General features: G+C 50.0%; 4 protein-coding genes across 4 annotated transcripts; 1 reads left to right on the top strand and 3 right to left on the bottom strand.

Annotated features, from left to right (window-relative positions):
* Positions 1 to 1,141: 1,141 nt before the first annotated feature.
* Positions 1,142 to 2,317, bottom strand: CCMA1212_008352 (uncharacterized protein; the record flags this gene model as incomplete). Its single annotated transcript, XM_073705488.1, has 1 exon — positions 1,142 to 2,317. The coding sequence occupies one exon, from the start codon at positions 2,315 to 2,317 to the stop codon at positions 1,142 to 1,144; it is 1,176 nt and encodes a 391-aa protein (XP_073556132.1).
* Positions 2,318 to 3,405: 1,088 nt separating this feature from the next.
* On the top strand, positions 3,406 to 4,271 carry CCMA1212_008351 (uncharacterized protein; the record flags this gene model as incomplete). Its single annotated transcript, XM_073705487.1, has 2 exons — positions 3,406 to 3,796; positions 3,865 to 4,271. The coding sequence occupies 2 exons, from the start codon at positions 3,406 to 3,408 to the stop codon at positions 4,269 to 4,271; spliced, it is 798 nt and encodes a 265-aa protein (XP_073556131.1).
* Positions 4,272 to 4,594: 323 nt separating this feature from the next.
* On the bottom strand, positions 4,595 to 5,074 carry CCMA1212_008350 (uncharacterized protein; the record flags this gene model as incomplete). Its single annotated transcript, XM_073705486.1, has 4 exons — positions 4,595 to 4,661; positions 4,714 to 4,849; positions 4,902 to 4,988; positions 5,056 to 5,074. The coding sequence occupies 4 exons, from the start codon at positions 5,072 to 5,074 to the stop codon at positions 4,595 to 4,597; spliced, it is 309 nt and encodes a 102-aa protein (XP_073556130.1).
* A 721-nt stretch (positions 5,075 to 5,795) lies between these two features.
* Positions 5,796 to 7,567, bottom strand: CCMA1212_008349 (1,3-beta-glucanosyltransferase; the record flags this gene model as incomplete). The annotated part of the gene is made up of 3 exons (XM_073705485.1): positions 5,796 to 6,457; positions 6,553 to 7,384; positions 7,484 to 7,567. The coding sequence occupies 3 exons, from the start codon at positions 7,565 to 7,567 to the stop codon at positions 5,796 to 5,798; spliced, it is 1,578 nt and encodes a 525-aa protein (XP_073556317.1).
* Between the last annotated feature and the right edge of the window lie 7,839 nt (positions 7,568 to 15,406).

Here is a 15,406-nt window from a genome sequence, read left to right as displayed (position 1 = left end):
TCTGCTTTCAAACAATGATATAACAGTAGAATCCTTGATTGATGAAATGCTTTGGGACACGCCGGGCTTTATGTGGTATGGTAAGGTATGACACACGTCCACTGAACCGTCTGGAAGCCCCTCAGTCGCTATCTATACAGTAGCCGTAATCGTAATAGTATCTAACCCGAGATGTCGCGATCCCGTTGAACTTTCCAATGGAGAGTGCTGACCTCTATCGCCCAGTTCTGGGCAGTGGAATCACGCGGTTGTCGAGATGTCGTATAAATCACTGACTCCAATTCTGCGTCAGCAGCGCCATTGACTAGCCATCCTTGAACGAGCGGTGAAAACCGAATACGCTCTACAGCCCCGTATTGCATGTAGTATGATCTGCTGGTTTTTGTTGCGGCGTGGCTCGAATACCTTCCTGACTACAGTTAATCCAGCTCGATTGAAGTCTCATATTGCTATCCATTCCGTCATCAGTGAAGTAGTGCTGAGGATAGCACTAAAGGAAATCACCCCTTCGTGAGGCAAAGCGCCCAAAGTGGGCATTGCCTTGCGGTTCCGCAGGACGCTTACATTTGAGCAATTAGGTAGCTTCAGGCCGTCGTATAAGGTACCCAACTTTGAAAACTCTCAAATCCTATCAAAGTGCGAAGTCAGCTTTTCTCTTCTTGTTCCGTGACTCGAAGAACTTCCTTCTGCAAAGGAGACTGATGGGACCGTATCACTGTGTAGGCTGAGTGGTTCTCTATTGGGTCAGCTGCGGCACATAATAAGACATCAGAGTCAGTTATAGCGTAATAAGTCCTGTAGCTGACAAGATCGAGTGCTATCCGCTACTCCCGATCCCGTCAGTTGATGCAAGTACTCAGCATCCAATTCGACGCACGGGAAAAACATTAAAAGGTGAAATAGAGATGGGAAGAAACGAAAAAATGTATATACCGCCAACATGGCTTCGTGTTTAAACTATCTAGGTAGAAGGTTGTCGGGAATATTCGCCATATGAGTGAGGCTCCCATGTTTATATCTCACGTCTACAGGCGTTCAACGACAGGCAAAACTCGCAGGGTGCAAGGGCAAGAGATCGGACCCTGAATACGCTATGAAGAGATCCACACATGCATCATGACAGAGACTATATGCATTTTATCTATACAGTAGCACTCGTTGCTTCGTCAATCTTGATGCCAAAGGAGCTGACAGCCGTTGTGTAGCTCTGGTGGACGGCTCTGCTCGCATAGCCTCTCATCTCCCGTTCATATGCCGCTGTGACGCCAGGCTTATATCCCCCAGCCTCCCGTATCAGCCTCCCCAACAGCGCAGAGTCCTGCACGGCAGTATTCGCCCCAATCCCCCCTGCTGGCGTCATCGAATGGCAAGCATCTCCAATGACTGTTACGCGCGGTTCATTTGGCCACTCGGGAACTCCAGATGGGCTGGAACAGGTTATCTTCCAGAATGCCGCCTCCGACTCGTTCATCTCGTCAAATAACGGCCTAAAACGAGGGTGCCAGTTCTGTACAAGCGATTTTGCGATGTCGGCCGCTTGTTTGCCCACGATGCTGTAATTGTTGTTTGGCACCTGGATCACACCTGGCTGGCCCCCCATGGTCCATCCGAACTCGACATTGGGGTCATTCATCTGATCAGGCCTCACATTCGTGATGATGAAGACAGCGCCATCAGGCCGAGTCTTGTCTCGCACGGCAAAGACTCCCTCTCCCAGACCCTTGAAAGCAGTCGTGGGGGCCTGGCCATGGATTCCTCTGGCTCCTGTATCATAGACCTTGATTCGTCCGCCTGACACTTGCTTCGCAACTTTGGAGTAAATGCCCTCACCCCCCACAAGCATAGAACCCTCAATCGACTTGGATCCATCGGCGAACGTAGCAACCACACCGTCGTCGGTCAATTCGTAGCCCGTCACGTGCCTGGCCCATTCAATGTGTTCCTCACAGCCCTCGGCAAATACTTTTCGCATGTCTCCGCGAGCGATGCCGACAACCTTGCCATCCCTTGAAGCCAGGTTTTCAGGAGCCGCATGTTCGGTTACTTCCCCAGTGATGGCGTCAAGTGCGGTGAAACCAAGGCCTCCAGTCTTGCCGCATTTGTCCCAGAATTTCTGCCATAACTGGGGTTCAAGGACTGACTCAATGGCATCAAGCCCTTCCGACGACAGCCTTAGTCGGTATCCTTGGGCACGAAACGTAAATGACGCATCGCGCTCGAATATTCTGAAGGGGATGTTGGAACGGCGAAGTGACTGGGCCAGCAGCAGAGAACAGAGGCCACCGCCTGAAATCAGGATGGGTTTGCTGGCAGACATTGATACGGCTCGCTTTCGAACACGTTGGGTATCTACCTTCTTCTGTGCTCCGTAGATGTTATTGAACTGAAGAGGGGAAGATTATGGGCAACCCAAGGTTTTAACTCTCGATAAGGCGAAGCGAGTAAGCTGCGCATCTGGCGCCATGCGCCATGTCTGACTAAAATCCAATAAGCAGATACCCTTCCATTACAAATGGCACTTCGAGTTGATCCCGCCGCTGTAACCCAAGAAAGAGAATCTTGCAAATGCACATCAGCGAGTGAATCAATATCGCCGGAATGAATGGATGGGGACCACCCTGTGCTTGTTCGAGGGAGAAGCACCGCCAACCACTGTCTGCCCAGTCCAGGGGCGATGACGCTTCTGCCTCAGCACAAGGATGCCTAAAGAGCTTCCACAAGCTCTCAGTCCTACAACCACCCACCATTCGAATGTATCAAGGCATATCGTCGACTGGGTAACAGAAGCCAGGGTGAGTTTATACCTGCAATTTGCATCTCGTTCCTCATATGGTCGTCAGATGACGAGACGCCCTAGCATAAGTTGAGGTTATTTGTTCGGAGTACTCCATGCCGACATGGTAAGATCCAACATCGCAGTTAGCAAACCTACAGCGCATTTTTTGCAACGCCAATCACGTTGATCGGTCAGAACTGTTATGTTGGTTGACTGAGTGCCTCACTCGCAATGATCTGAAGTCGGTGTTTCTCTCTTGCCCGGGTTATGCATCGATCAGCTATAGGTAGTATACGCGCGAAGTTCAAGTGTCCTATTAAGACAGGTGCCCATTCGTTACCTCCAAACCGCAAATCCTCTTTTCGCAGGTGATCCGCAGATCCGGCAACTATTACCGGTCGCCTGGTGCCTACCAAGATGCGTCAGACTGTTGATTGTCCACTCCTCCAAGGAAGCCGCCATGCAAGGGGATATGTGAGCTATTTTTGATGTGCGGAAAATCTCGGACTGCCGCGACGGGGTCTCGGTGAGCCTCAAGCCCGCGAATTTCGTCGCTATTAAAGCATTCGGCGCGTCAAGTGAACATCCGACCTCATCCATAGCATCAAAGAGACCGGACATTCTTCAACATGTTTAGCCCTATCCGAAGAGTAGCGGAGGTTTTGACCCCCAAGACGATTACATTGGGAACGGCCCTGGTCTTCGCTAGCGTTGGTGGGACGTATGCCCTGACAGTCCGCAACCGCCTTCGCCAAACAGACCCGGGGCAGATTCAGTCGAGCCTCAAGCTATCAGATTCCTTCGTCAATTCACGCACGATGCGAAGCCTGGTGAATCCAGGGAACCATGTTACCAAGGGAGACTCTCATTCTATCATCCTGACATGGTGCTCGAAACATGACGCGCCGTCAGAAGAGAATGTTCTATCTGCATTTATGAAAGGGTTCTTTGCTGGACCAGTTTTTCTACCGGAAGGCATCGCTCTCTCTCTTTTCAGCATATTGAAAGTATCTTATACCCGTGAGTTTTCTGTTAGATTCTGATCACCTATGTCCGAAGGTCTAATGGAACCATGAAATAAGAGTTAGAACCAACAGCAGATCAGAAACCCGTGTGGCGCTCCGGACAACTGTCAGACACTCAGCTCCCTCCCAAAGCTACCATTTTATGGGACACATTCCAAGTAGCGGAAGTTAAGCTGTCTGGAGGTCAGACCGAGGAGCACATGGGAAGTAGCGTTGATGTTGTCTTCGGTGACAGCCGGAAAGAGTTTGCCGGCTGCCATCGATTCAGCGTTAAGAAAGCGGATAATTGCAATCCTTCTGAAGAAGATGGGATTCGGTTCCGCCTGAGTCTCGAGTGCTTGGTCTGCAACCCCTTAAGAGATAGACAAGCTGGTTCTGATCTTTTATATGGTTTGCATAACAAATACTCATATCTGCTCTTCCGAGACGCAGTAGCGCATGTAAAGGAAGTATTTGCCAACTTTGCTTAATCTTTCTGGCCTTCGGATCATTGGACGTCAGTGTAGAGAGGGTTATAGAGCAAGATCCTCCATATGTACTATAGAATCTCAACAGAGCACTTCTCACTGTTGGTTTGCTAGCCTCGCCATAGGGGTTCTCTCAGTAGGCAACTACAACAGGCCGATTGCTCACAGAGTACAGGTTCATCACCAAGCTGGGCGTTAAGGTGTTAAGCATGGCCATCACTAGACCACAGAATCACCCGAAGCAGTCATTATCATCTTCGTGACCAATAAAGGAAGAAAGATGCGTCAATGGGAGCGACGTTGAGCATTCCTCTATTTGCATTGACCTAATCCTCAAATTCCATATCATAAGCCAGTGAGTCGGTGCACAATTCATCCTTCATTTGTATCACCCTGGAGAATTAAGTCAGCTCCATTCAGACCTCTAGAAGCAGGGTAGCCTCACGGTTGATGCGCGGCATGCTGAGCGTAAATCGGAACAGCATCGACGTTGTCCAATACAGCAATGAGGCCCACATTGAAGCCCTGGGCGCGATGGGCAGTGATTGGCAGCGGTTTTCCAAAGGAAATCTTGAGGAGGCCTGCGAAGTACGTCTTAATAACGTGAGTCGGGACCAAGATATGGTTACGCACCGGGAACCTGTCCTTTCATAGCCAGAATCAAGTCTCGCCACTTGTTAATTTGCTCGGCAGCGACGTCCGGCTTGAGCTTAAAGAGAACTTCAGTCTTCCCCGTCAGCTGAAAGGCTTTCGATCCACCATTGACTTCTCCCAATAAATAACACACCGACATGGTAAACGGGCATGATGGCAGCTAGCGATGCTATGCTGGGGCTTTGGTGAGACGGGTTCTGTCCTGGCAAGTGAGAGTAGTGATTCGCTTGCAAAGCTGGCCTTTTCTAAGATAGTGTATGTACGACGAACAAATTCAGTAGTAGAAACTTGTAGCAGTAGCGCTCCTTGGATGGATACCTAGCTTATAACCTGGGCACTTATCAACTGCCGATAACGGACAAACCCCGCCTCAAGACGGTCTGCAGACATCCGAATTAAATCGCCGATGTCGACGAGATCTGCCATTCCTTCTGCCTTATAAGATGCGATAGGCTCGGATTGCAGTGCTTGCTGCAAGTATTAAGGCATCCATAGCTCAGATGTCACAAGTCACGCTATCACCTCCAGGCTCATGAGGAGGGAATCTTCAGAGCAGCTCTTTGGCCATGGTTATCTCAATTTCTCAACAAATGCCTGATAGCGTTGGTCTTGTGTCGGCGTACCCTAACAAACGCATCAAAAATAGTCTTAGGCTTGAGGCTTTATCCCGAAGACGACCTGTTCCTACATATTGCTGCTGGCTAAAAAAAGAAGATGACACTAAAGCTTTAAACATACAGATGGTATTTAATCTTAGCTGGGAATACTTTGAGCGCTCGGAAGAAGTCGGCATTTAGTTGGATGGGCCTTTAAGTGAACGCAAACTGCCGTCGAAGTGGCTCTGCTCAGTCCGAGAGTCCGGCGAACAGTGACTTACACGCCCATAACGCCGGCGCTGACAAGGAGAGTGACAAACATAATGCCACCGAGCTGCCAACCGCCTGGAATGAGAGCCTCCAAGGCTCCCTTGCTCTCATCATCACCGCTGCTTGAATCCGAGGCACCACCCGAGCTGGTAGAGTTGTCTGAGCTTGAAGCTGCCAGTGCACTGCACTTGTTGATAGTTCCAGAAGCAGTCTGTGTCTGAGCACTGCTGTTGAAGTCACAAGCCGTGCTGTCCTTGTTCTGCTTCTGGTAGTATTGGTTCAACACGTACGTCAACTTGTCCGAATCGCTGCACATGCTAAACGCGCCATAGTCGCCGGTGGAAGTATTGCCATTGATGCCGTTGCACAGAGATTGATCCGATCCGCAGACATAGTCGAAGATGCTCCCGTAATCACTTGGATCCGTGCTGCTGGAGACGACACACTCAGAGGCCTTGACCATGCAGCTACAGGCGTCAGAGTTGGGAGTTGGAGGAAGCTTGTCGCTTGACTCCCATGTCGAGTTGACCGCCGGGCAACTAGCGGCCTTGTTGGAGGGGCTGTAACTGGACATCTCAACCCCTTGAGGGTTGACGGCCTTGATCTGCTGCTGGAGCGCGCTGAAGTCCGTCAGCTTGGTGGCGGTGTCGCCACTAACCTTGACAAGGCCTTTGTAAATCATCGTCGTCAGTCTCACCCGTATTCAACATACATGTCATCAAAAGAGCCGGTCCCCAGAGCACCCGAAAGGTGTAGAAACCTACCATAATCGTTTTCTTCCTCAAAGTATTCATAAACAATGCCGCCGCTGAGAACTTCCGTCATGTTGTGTACGTATAGGGCGCCGGTTTCTTGGAAGATGCGGCCGGCTGCGCCGTCAGGCTGGTTGCAGCCATATTCAGCAAAAAACACCGGAACTGAGTAGTCTTGAAAGAAGCTCAGGATTCGATTATAGCCGGAGCTCTCGAACGTTTTCTCGCCGCACCACTCGTAGACGTTGTATCCAAAAAAGTCGACAGACTCTTCGGTCGGTCCGCAGTTGAAGTACGCGGCTATCTGGTCTCTGATGTCCGCATCGTCATCGGCAGCGTAGCCCACGCCCATGGCGCGGTATTTCTTGTCCTTGATATATTGCTTCACATCTCGCACAGCCGCCTTGACGTATGCGGAGGCAGAGGTTGTCGTAGCGTTGTTGGTGACCTCGTTGCCGACAAAGAAGCCAATGACATTGGTGTAGTTGGCAAAGGAGTCGACGACTTGCTGAAAATGAGTGAAGAGATCCACGTTCCACTGAGGGTTTTCACGGTTGATCGACTGCCCTGGATTGCCGAGATCGGAAATCACATAGATGCCCGCATCGTTAAGCAATTCCATGCAAGCGGAGTGGTCTGCAGTCGGATCGATCGCATAGGTACGGATTACATTAGTTCCAAGCTCAGCTAGCAGAGGGATATCACGCTTGCAGTTTGCTTCATCAGCCAGCGGATCGGTAAACTTCGTGTCGGTGGTAGTCTCTCCATTGGCAGAGGAATCTTGCTGGTACGCAATTCCTTTCAAGAAAAACTGAGTCCCATTCTCGTAGAAGAATTTCGAGCCCTACAAAAGTGGGATGGGGTGTTAAGTAAACAAGGTCTGCACAAGATGAACGCTCTTTGGTGTCATGCGTCGTTTCGGTAGGATGTCTATAGAACGTACCTTGATCTGGATCGGCTGGAGATCAGCACCTAGCGCGATGCGAGCACAAAACAACAACGGCAATGAAATCTTGTTGATTATCATGATGAGCCAATGCGCTACTGCCGTTCCGTAGCTGGAGCAAAAACGGGTTGCCTAGACAGATTTTCACCGTAGTTCACGTTTGCGTACGTATCACTGTTTTTTTCTCTGTCGGGCCTATTTTGCCTTTGAAGCGAGTGGGATTCTGCGCAAAAAAAGATGGTATTATGGGGGAGTCGAGGCAGCGAGCGACATTAGCGATCGTGTTCAGCTCACAAACTTGAGCCTTGCAAATAACATGGGGTAGGTTGGGAGACCAAGGATGGAGCACTCATCCACCGCAGAGGACGAGCCTTCGTATTTATATCTTCGGAGACCATGTTGGGCTTCACCACCACGAAGCACCGATCCCACAAGGAGCTGGTAGGGGTTAGAGTAACATTTGTAGCCACAGATCGCGGCTTAAACTGGCCCGCTTGCTCACAAATCAGATTTCACTTGCGTCATCATGGGCAAATGCATGCAGACTCCAACGCAGAATCGCGTGGCGCGCTGCCGTCCCATTTAGCCAAAAATGTTGCTGCGCCTCCGTTGGGTGTTAGGTAAAGCAGGATGCTTTGTGACGGTCAAAAGAGGGAATACTACGTATAAGGCAGTAAGAACAGACATGTCCCCTCTAGCAAACGAGTATGCCAAGTGCTACTACGTGTTCTACATCAGTATGATATTGCATTGGGAATGTTACCATCGCCTTGGCCCTTGTGTCGTTGCCGTTCCTTTGGTGAATCTCCGCTGCACCTCAACGTTTACCGATCTTTCAGAGATGGAGATGCCTCTTATAGGTGCGGCCATATGAAAGTCCCAGTCTGGGCGTTGGACAAAGGTTCATTAATGATCCAAGTTATCCAAATGACGTTCTCGGGTGACAAGCGTAAAGGGGGGTCGTTACGAGTCCGTGTAAGAAAATCACACCTACGTCGTGATAGATGCCGAAGGAGCGGAATGGGCTGGCCGCCAGGCACGATATTCCATCCAAAACAGCATCAATGCGACTTGATCCAGGAACGCAGAAGCCATCTTCGATTGGGAATTGGGTGATGAGCTGACGACGGGAAGTCAGATTCGTACCTGATTCGGCATGTCGGCAACTCGGATAAGGCGGCACTTGATCCTGCCGGATCTTGAACTATTTTTTTTTTTGGCAAAGCAGCGGAGCTGAGAAACCCAGAGAATCGCACGCCGACAAGGACGCCATCACCGGCCTCCGCAGCCCGACCAACTTTGGCCGCCCCAACTCCGGATTGGGGCAAAACTGCCACTACCTCATAGCTGGTGGCTGAGCTCCAACAAAGACTGGCATTCCCTCCGAAAACCACTCCGTAACAGCATCCGAAGGCTCCGTGTGTGCCCATAAAGGTTGAACACCGACCGCTGAAGTATTCGTGAAGTCATTTCGAGTCGAGATGCACAGAGCTCGACCTTGAATTTGCTCTAAATCGGTCAGAGCACATGATATTCACCTTGATAATGGTGTAGATAGATGGTTTACACAGAACATGAGTATCGATAGAGCAACGCCATCGAGCGTAACAGCGACAGTTGAAGGCCCTCACGCTAGGAGAGAAAAAGCAATATCAGTGGACCTTCGAAAGACAAAATATACGGCTTGAAACTCCAGCGCACTGACCGTCCTTGAGCCTCCCCTTGAGGCATCCAGTCTGTCCGCGTACGATTGCGGACTTGAGTCATTATCTTCCCGAAACATAAGTCCTCTGAGCATGTCATGGGAGAAGATTGCTGGGTCCCATGCAAGAACAACCTCTACTGTTGCTCAATAGCCCCGTCGTTTGCATGTATGACACACTGGAATAGACATTGACCAACCGCGGGGGGAGGTTGTCATATTGCGGTATTCTGAGCCCAGAGGAAGACCAACAGCTTTCCATTTTTGTATCCCTGTATGTATTGTTGGCATGACGAGGGTAGACGCGCAAGCGGTCTGCAAAATAACCGGGACCGCAAAATGAATACGTGCGTACACTTTGCCAATGAGTGCAGCTGTTGCCGCATTCTGTCTGGCAGAAACATGTGTGTATGATAGCTTTCTGTGTGCGACTATTTTGCTTTTTCCCGGTTATTTTGCAGACCGCTTGACGCGGAAAATTGCGAGGTCGAACAAGCTCACACTGGGTGTCGAAGTCGGCGAACGGCGCCTCGGGAAACATGTATTGGAGAGCTTCCTGAGCCTTCCTTGACAGGATTTCCCAATTTGCGCAACTTGCATTTGTGGTTCAAATTGCAGCCGACAATAGGTCACATACTGCTTCATGTTTAAATCTTGGTTTGAGCAAGGTATATGTAGTCAAGCTCATAGCCCACGGTTATCAGATTCGCCCGTTCATTATCCTTCTAATGTTGTAATGCCGAAACAGTGAAATCCGAAGCCTCGTCAAGGGACACCTTGGAGTTATTCCACCAAATCACGAAAGACTTCATAACAGAATTCGAGATATGAATGGGGTGCGGGGTCGGAAGAGTTATTCCTCCTTTATTAGCAAGCTGTTCCTCGTTTATTAGCTTAGATATTGAAGACGAACTGCTAATCTATATGCCATAGGCTGCCGTAAATGGCGTTTCGTTACAGATCTGGAATGATAGGCCGTGAAGTCGTCGCCTCAGTTAGTTACTTCGACCTTCATGTCTTCGGGTGACAGCATGAGTGTGAGCGTCACGACCCATCTGAAATTGAGCCTCACGTATGCAAAGCGATGCACGGCATTTCTTGATCGCCAATCGAGCCTTGACAGCCAAAGGTCCTTGCTCTAATAATGGATGACAACTACCACGAGCATTTGTCAAGTGCGCTCGACTTTGTGTACTCATCTGCACGTCCTTTACATACCTCAACATCCCTCAGCGGGGCCTTTGCAGGTTAAATACTCTAGAATGATGGAAGAGAAGCCATTGACAGTGCATATGATTGCCGGCCGGTCATCGCAAACAGAGTGCTTTCGTCGAATGACAACTAGCTTTACGATTGAACAAGAGTCCCACAATGCGAGATGAGTTGCATCTTCAACTTAGCTCCTGGCTTTATAGCATCAGCATTTAGAACAGTTCTCGGTCCGACTTGCTCCGGAATACGAGTGCTGGCGCGCTAATCAAGGCAGAACTGCCTGTCTCGCGATTCACGCTCACTTGATTCGATATTCTGTTTTGTCTCACCGACCAAAGTTGACCAGGTCCATTCTCTTTCCTGTCGATAATCTGACTTGCTGAGTTGAAGGGGATCATGGCCGAGACGGAATCACAAGCTACGAGCCTTTTCGAGCTTGTCGCCCGGGCAGATCTTGACAGTCTTAAAGAGGTTCTAGCCCGAGGGCAAGTTGACATCGAGACTCGAGACCCTGCTGGTCGAACTGCCCTACATCTAGCCGTTCTCACAGGAACAGCAGAGATATGCCGGCTTCTGATCGACCAAGGCGCAAGTTTGGACACCTGGACTGGGCAAGGCGAAGGGGTAGTTCATCTGGCTGCTAAGAGGGGAGATGTTGATGTTTTGCGCGCGGTAATGGATGCTGTTGAGTTGAAGCAACGAGCAAGTGAGAACGAAGACAACCCCGATGCAAGGACAGCAGTCGGCGTTCAAGCCGATCTGACCGTTCATGTGGAATCTCTGACGCACAAGTTTAGACTGTCACCACTCTATATTGCCGTCGCCCTAGGTAAAAGCACCTGGTAATGCTCTGATGTGCTGAATGTTCGCTGATGGGAAGAATTAGCACACGTTGAAGTAGCAGAGGTGCTATTGACGAGATATCACGCAAACCCCAATATTGTCGTCGGTCATGCAGACATGCACAAAGGGACACGGACCGTTCATGTCCTTGAAGCGGCGCTTCAGCATCCACGCGACGTGTGTCGTTCTCTCCTGAGGCTTTTGCTTGAACACGGTGCAAGTCTGCTTGACCCTTCATCACACACCGCAACAGAGTCTCTGTTTTTCATGGTCATGAAGCGGGATGAGGATGCACTGGATATCTTCGCCGAACTGGACGCTGAGAATTTCACAAGCGCAGTCACCAAGGGCCTCTGGATTGATTCCATGAGGTGTCAGTGTGCGCTGACGGGCGTGATCAATCTCGGACTGGAAGACACTGCCTTCAAGCTGCTATCATACGGAGCACCGCCACATCTGGATTTCAAATCTCCTCTTGAGATTCAGGCAGACTCTAGCCCATTCAGAAAGAAAAGCCTAGAGATGGCTGAGGAGGACTTCTGGCAACCAATCTTGAGCGCCGCTCTGTTCGAAATGCCTCGACTGGTGATGGAGCTGCTTGATCGTGGGGTCGATCCGAATACTAGGCTGACGGAACACCAAGCTCGCTACATGGTAAACCAACGTGAATGCCGCACAGTCTTGGATATTGTCAAGTCGAAACTCCTCGAGCTTCGTAGCTGGAACATCGATGATGAGAGCGTCTGCTACGAGATTAAACGAACACCAGAAGAGGCCGAGCAGCGCGCTGGGAAGCAAAAAACGGTAGCCATGCTTATCAAGAACTACGAAGAAGCAGAGGCGAAGCTGATTTCCTTGGGGGCTCAAACCTCTGTTGAACTAAACTTGCAAAAACCTCAGGCGGCTGTTTCCCAGCAATCCTTCAAGAGAATCCAATTACATCCGCCACCCACTGACACGAACGCTCAACCGTTACATTTGTCGAAGGATATCGATCCTACTAACTTAGACACGGTAGAAGACGGTCGCCAAGCATTGTAAGGTGTTTCTACTCTCCATTCATGTTTCAGTGCCTTAGTTGACATGCCGTTCTCTTCAGGTTGGCAGCTTGCCGAGACGGGAACGTTGCATTGGCAAAGGCCCTGACATTAAGATCATGGGGTCCAGACCTTAAACTCTCTCCTATTGCGATATCAGACGTATCTGGATATTCTCAGGGTCCTTTCCTTGTTGCGGTTGAGAACAAGCACTACAATCTAGCCCGCACTATCGTTCAGATTGCCACAGTTCAGCACGTCGACTTCGCGGATAATGACTCATCTGGTCTCTGCAATGAACTAGCCGACGATGAGCATTCTGCGGACAGCATCAAGAAGATCTCGGCTCAAATCAATTCCACAGTGACTGCGAAAAGAATCGTTGCGGACAGTCACAGCTATCTTGCCGGAGAGAAACGCAAAGACATGGACATGCTAAGGTTTTCCATCGAAATGGAATCTTCGTTTCCCCGTGAGCAGAGCGACATTGAACGCCAGACTCGGCATGCGTGGGCCCTTGTTGAACACGGCAATTGGCCTGAAGCCTTTGAAGAATACATCAAGGCAACTGGTGCACCGTTTCGCCATGTCGTGAGCCAAGGTAAACTAAAGGGGAAAAGTCAATTGGACAGACTCCACCAGCTGTCGCCTTTGCTTCAATCTGCCTGGTCCGGGAACATGGATATGGTGCGCTTCTTTCTCGAAAAAGACAGAACATTGGCGGCATACAAACAATTTGCGGAGAGTAACGACTTTTTGAGCCCCAAAGCCAGCCTTAAGGCTTCTCGGGCAGAGTTTGTAGATGCGGTGGAGAAGTGGATGGACAAGCGAAGTGAGTATTGCCCAGCCTTTGTCTTCAAAGGTGTGTTCATCAGTGACCATTCTGTGTTAGAGAATCTTGTTTTGCATTGTGCAATCCTTTCGCGAAATATCGATCTTGTCAAGTTCCTACTTTTGACTCATCCGGATCTCCTCGAAGTCCAATCGATCGATGGGTGGACGCCCTTGTTAACGGCAGCTCTGCACCACAGAATTGAAGTTCTTCATATCCTTCTTGAAGCAGGAGCTAGCCCATTTGCCACCGATCTATATGGGCGCAATATGCTTCATCTTTTATTGCTCAGCCCAGGTAAAGGCTATATGCAGGAGCCCGAGAAGCTCTCGTCCTTCCTCCCGTCAATGGATAGGTCTGTGCTGCACCAGCTGCTGGAGCAACGCTGTGACGAAAGTCCTGGCGGTCTGACACCCCTCGCACGTTGGACGCAGACAAGACATGCACTCAATGGGCTATTCAAAACTCTGCTGGGTGTTTCCAATTCGGCGGCGTTGGAGATGTTAGATGGTAAAGGTCATACGCTTCTCCACACTGTACGTCCCCCCCCCCCTGTCCTACATCATTATTATCACCTTACGCAGCTCGCTCATCAAACTGCACGCACAGGTGGCATGTTCATCCATGGAGCATCTTGTCCGTCCCGTTATCGAAAGGGCCCCTCATGTTATGTTCTACGAAGACACCGACGGGAAAACGCCTCTTGACCATGTTGTCGAGAAGCAACTTCACGGATTCATAGAACACCTGATGCCGAGCTACACCCGAAATCGCAAATGGCAAGCATCTTCTCCGCTTGTTCACTGGCCTCTTTTTGCGTTCGCTTCGGATTATGCCGGGCCAACGTATCCGAGAGATCCATATCAAGCATGGGAAATAATTCGAGAGCTGTCCGAGTCCGTGAAGTCACGACAATTCACAAGAAAGCTTGTGACAAGGGAACAGCGTGAAGAAGTTGTAATGATGTATGTACGAGAGTAAAACCCACGAAAATGTTGTAACTGACTCAGGAGCAGGTCGAAGAAAAAAAAGATACAGAAGAATCCAAAAGGCGACCAGCATGATGTTGTATCTTTGTCCGTGTATAAGCCCGGAAATTTGTGTTGGTAAGGCACAATAGTTGCTTATGGGACTAGCGGTATCTTGCTTGTATTATCCTCGTCTCTCCTATTTCCATAGGCGAGACTACAACTTGTCGCTTCATATGGGAACAGTGGCAAGCTGAGGCGTCGCATGATGCGAAGGCTAGCCCATAGATGATGCCATTAAGCTCCCTTCTGCGGCAAAGTAAAGACACCTCCGAGCAGCAGAGACTCACTCCAATGACTGGCTTGCAAGGAATTCTGGAACACTTCGGCGCCAGTTCCCAGGATTTGGTTGTCTATTACTACTCCATACAAATGCACCCATAACTCTCAGATCCAGACTCTACTGCTCTACGCCAATGCTCATCGATATATGCTCTATCGTATTCAACTCTTTTACCCATGCCTCCGCTTCCTTCTTAGCAAGAGGCCAACAGTCTTGGCCTAACGGCACCCGCAAACACTCTTATACTTCTTCGGCGGCTGCTAGCCCTGAACCGAGAATAACATGGAGAAGTACATCGGCCGTCTTCTTAACGTCCCCCAACTGGCGGTTCCTCATGTCTTTTGTCATCTGCATCATTTCGGCGGCCGGCGTTCCTACGTACTCTCCAACACCGGCCTCGGGAAACATCAAGGGTATCGAGGAATCTCGTTCTGTAAGCTCTAGACTCGGCAATAATGATGCGAATACCGAATGGGCGAGCTCATTTGCAAGTGCCTCTGAGAGACCTTCAACGGCAGACTTGCTGCTACAATACAGGCCCCGACTTGCCCGGCCAACGAATCCCGCGCCGCTGGTGATGTTGGCAATTGTCCCGCATCGGCGAGAGCGGAATGTTGGCAGAGCAGCTCTAATGGCTCGCAACGTCCCGTGAAAATTAGTCTCCATCTACGCGTGTGCTTTCGCATCGCTATTGGAAGTTTAGTAATTGTCGAATCTTTGGGGGTGTCTTGAAGGGAGGAGAGCGCGAACATGATCCGTTCTACTGGGCCGAGGAGCGCATATCCCGCTGAGTTGACCAAAACGTCGACATTTTCCTTTTCGGCAGTACTTCGAACAGAGCTTTTACACAAAACGGTTGAAACATCGATTTCAAGCCATGTACTTCCCGAACCTTCGAACTCCGGGTGGGCTGTACGGGCTTTCGTTGAGTTTCGAGTTTTTTCAAAGACACGATGGCCGCATTCCAAGGCCGCAAGACTCAA

Source organism: Trichoderma ghanense, assembly GCF_004382785.1.
Source record: "Trichoderma ghanense strain CCMA-1212 chromosome Unknown scaffold_11, whole genome shotgun sequence".
In the NCBI taxonomy this organism is placed as follows: domain Eukaryota; kingdom Fungi; phylum Ascomycota; class Sordariomycetes; order Hypocreales; family Hypocreaceae; genus Trichoderma; species Trichoderma ghanense.
Note: the sequence above shows the minus strand (reverse complement) of the source record. Positions and strands in the feature narration are given on the sequence as shown.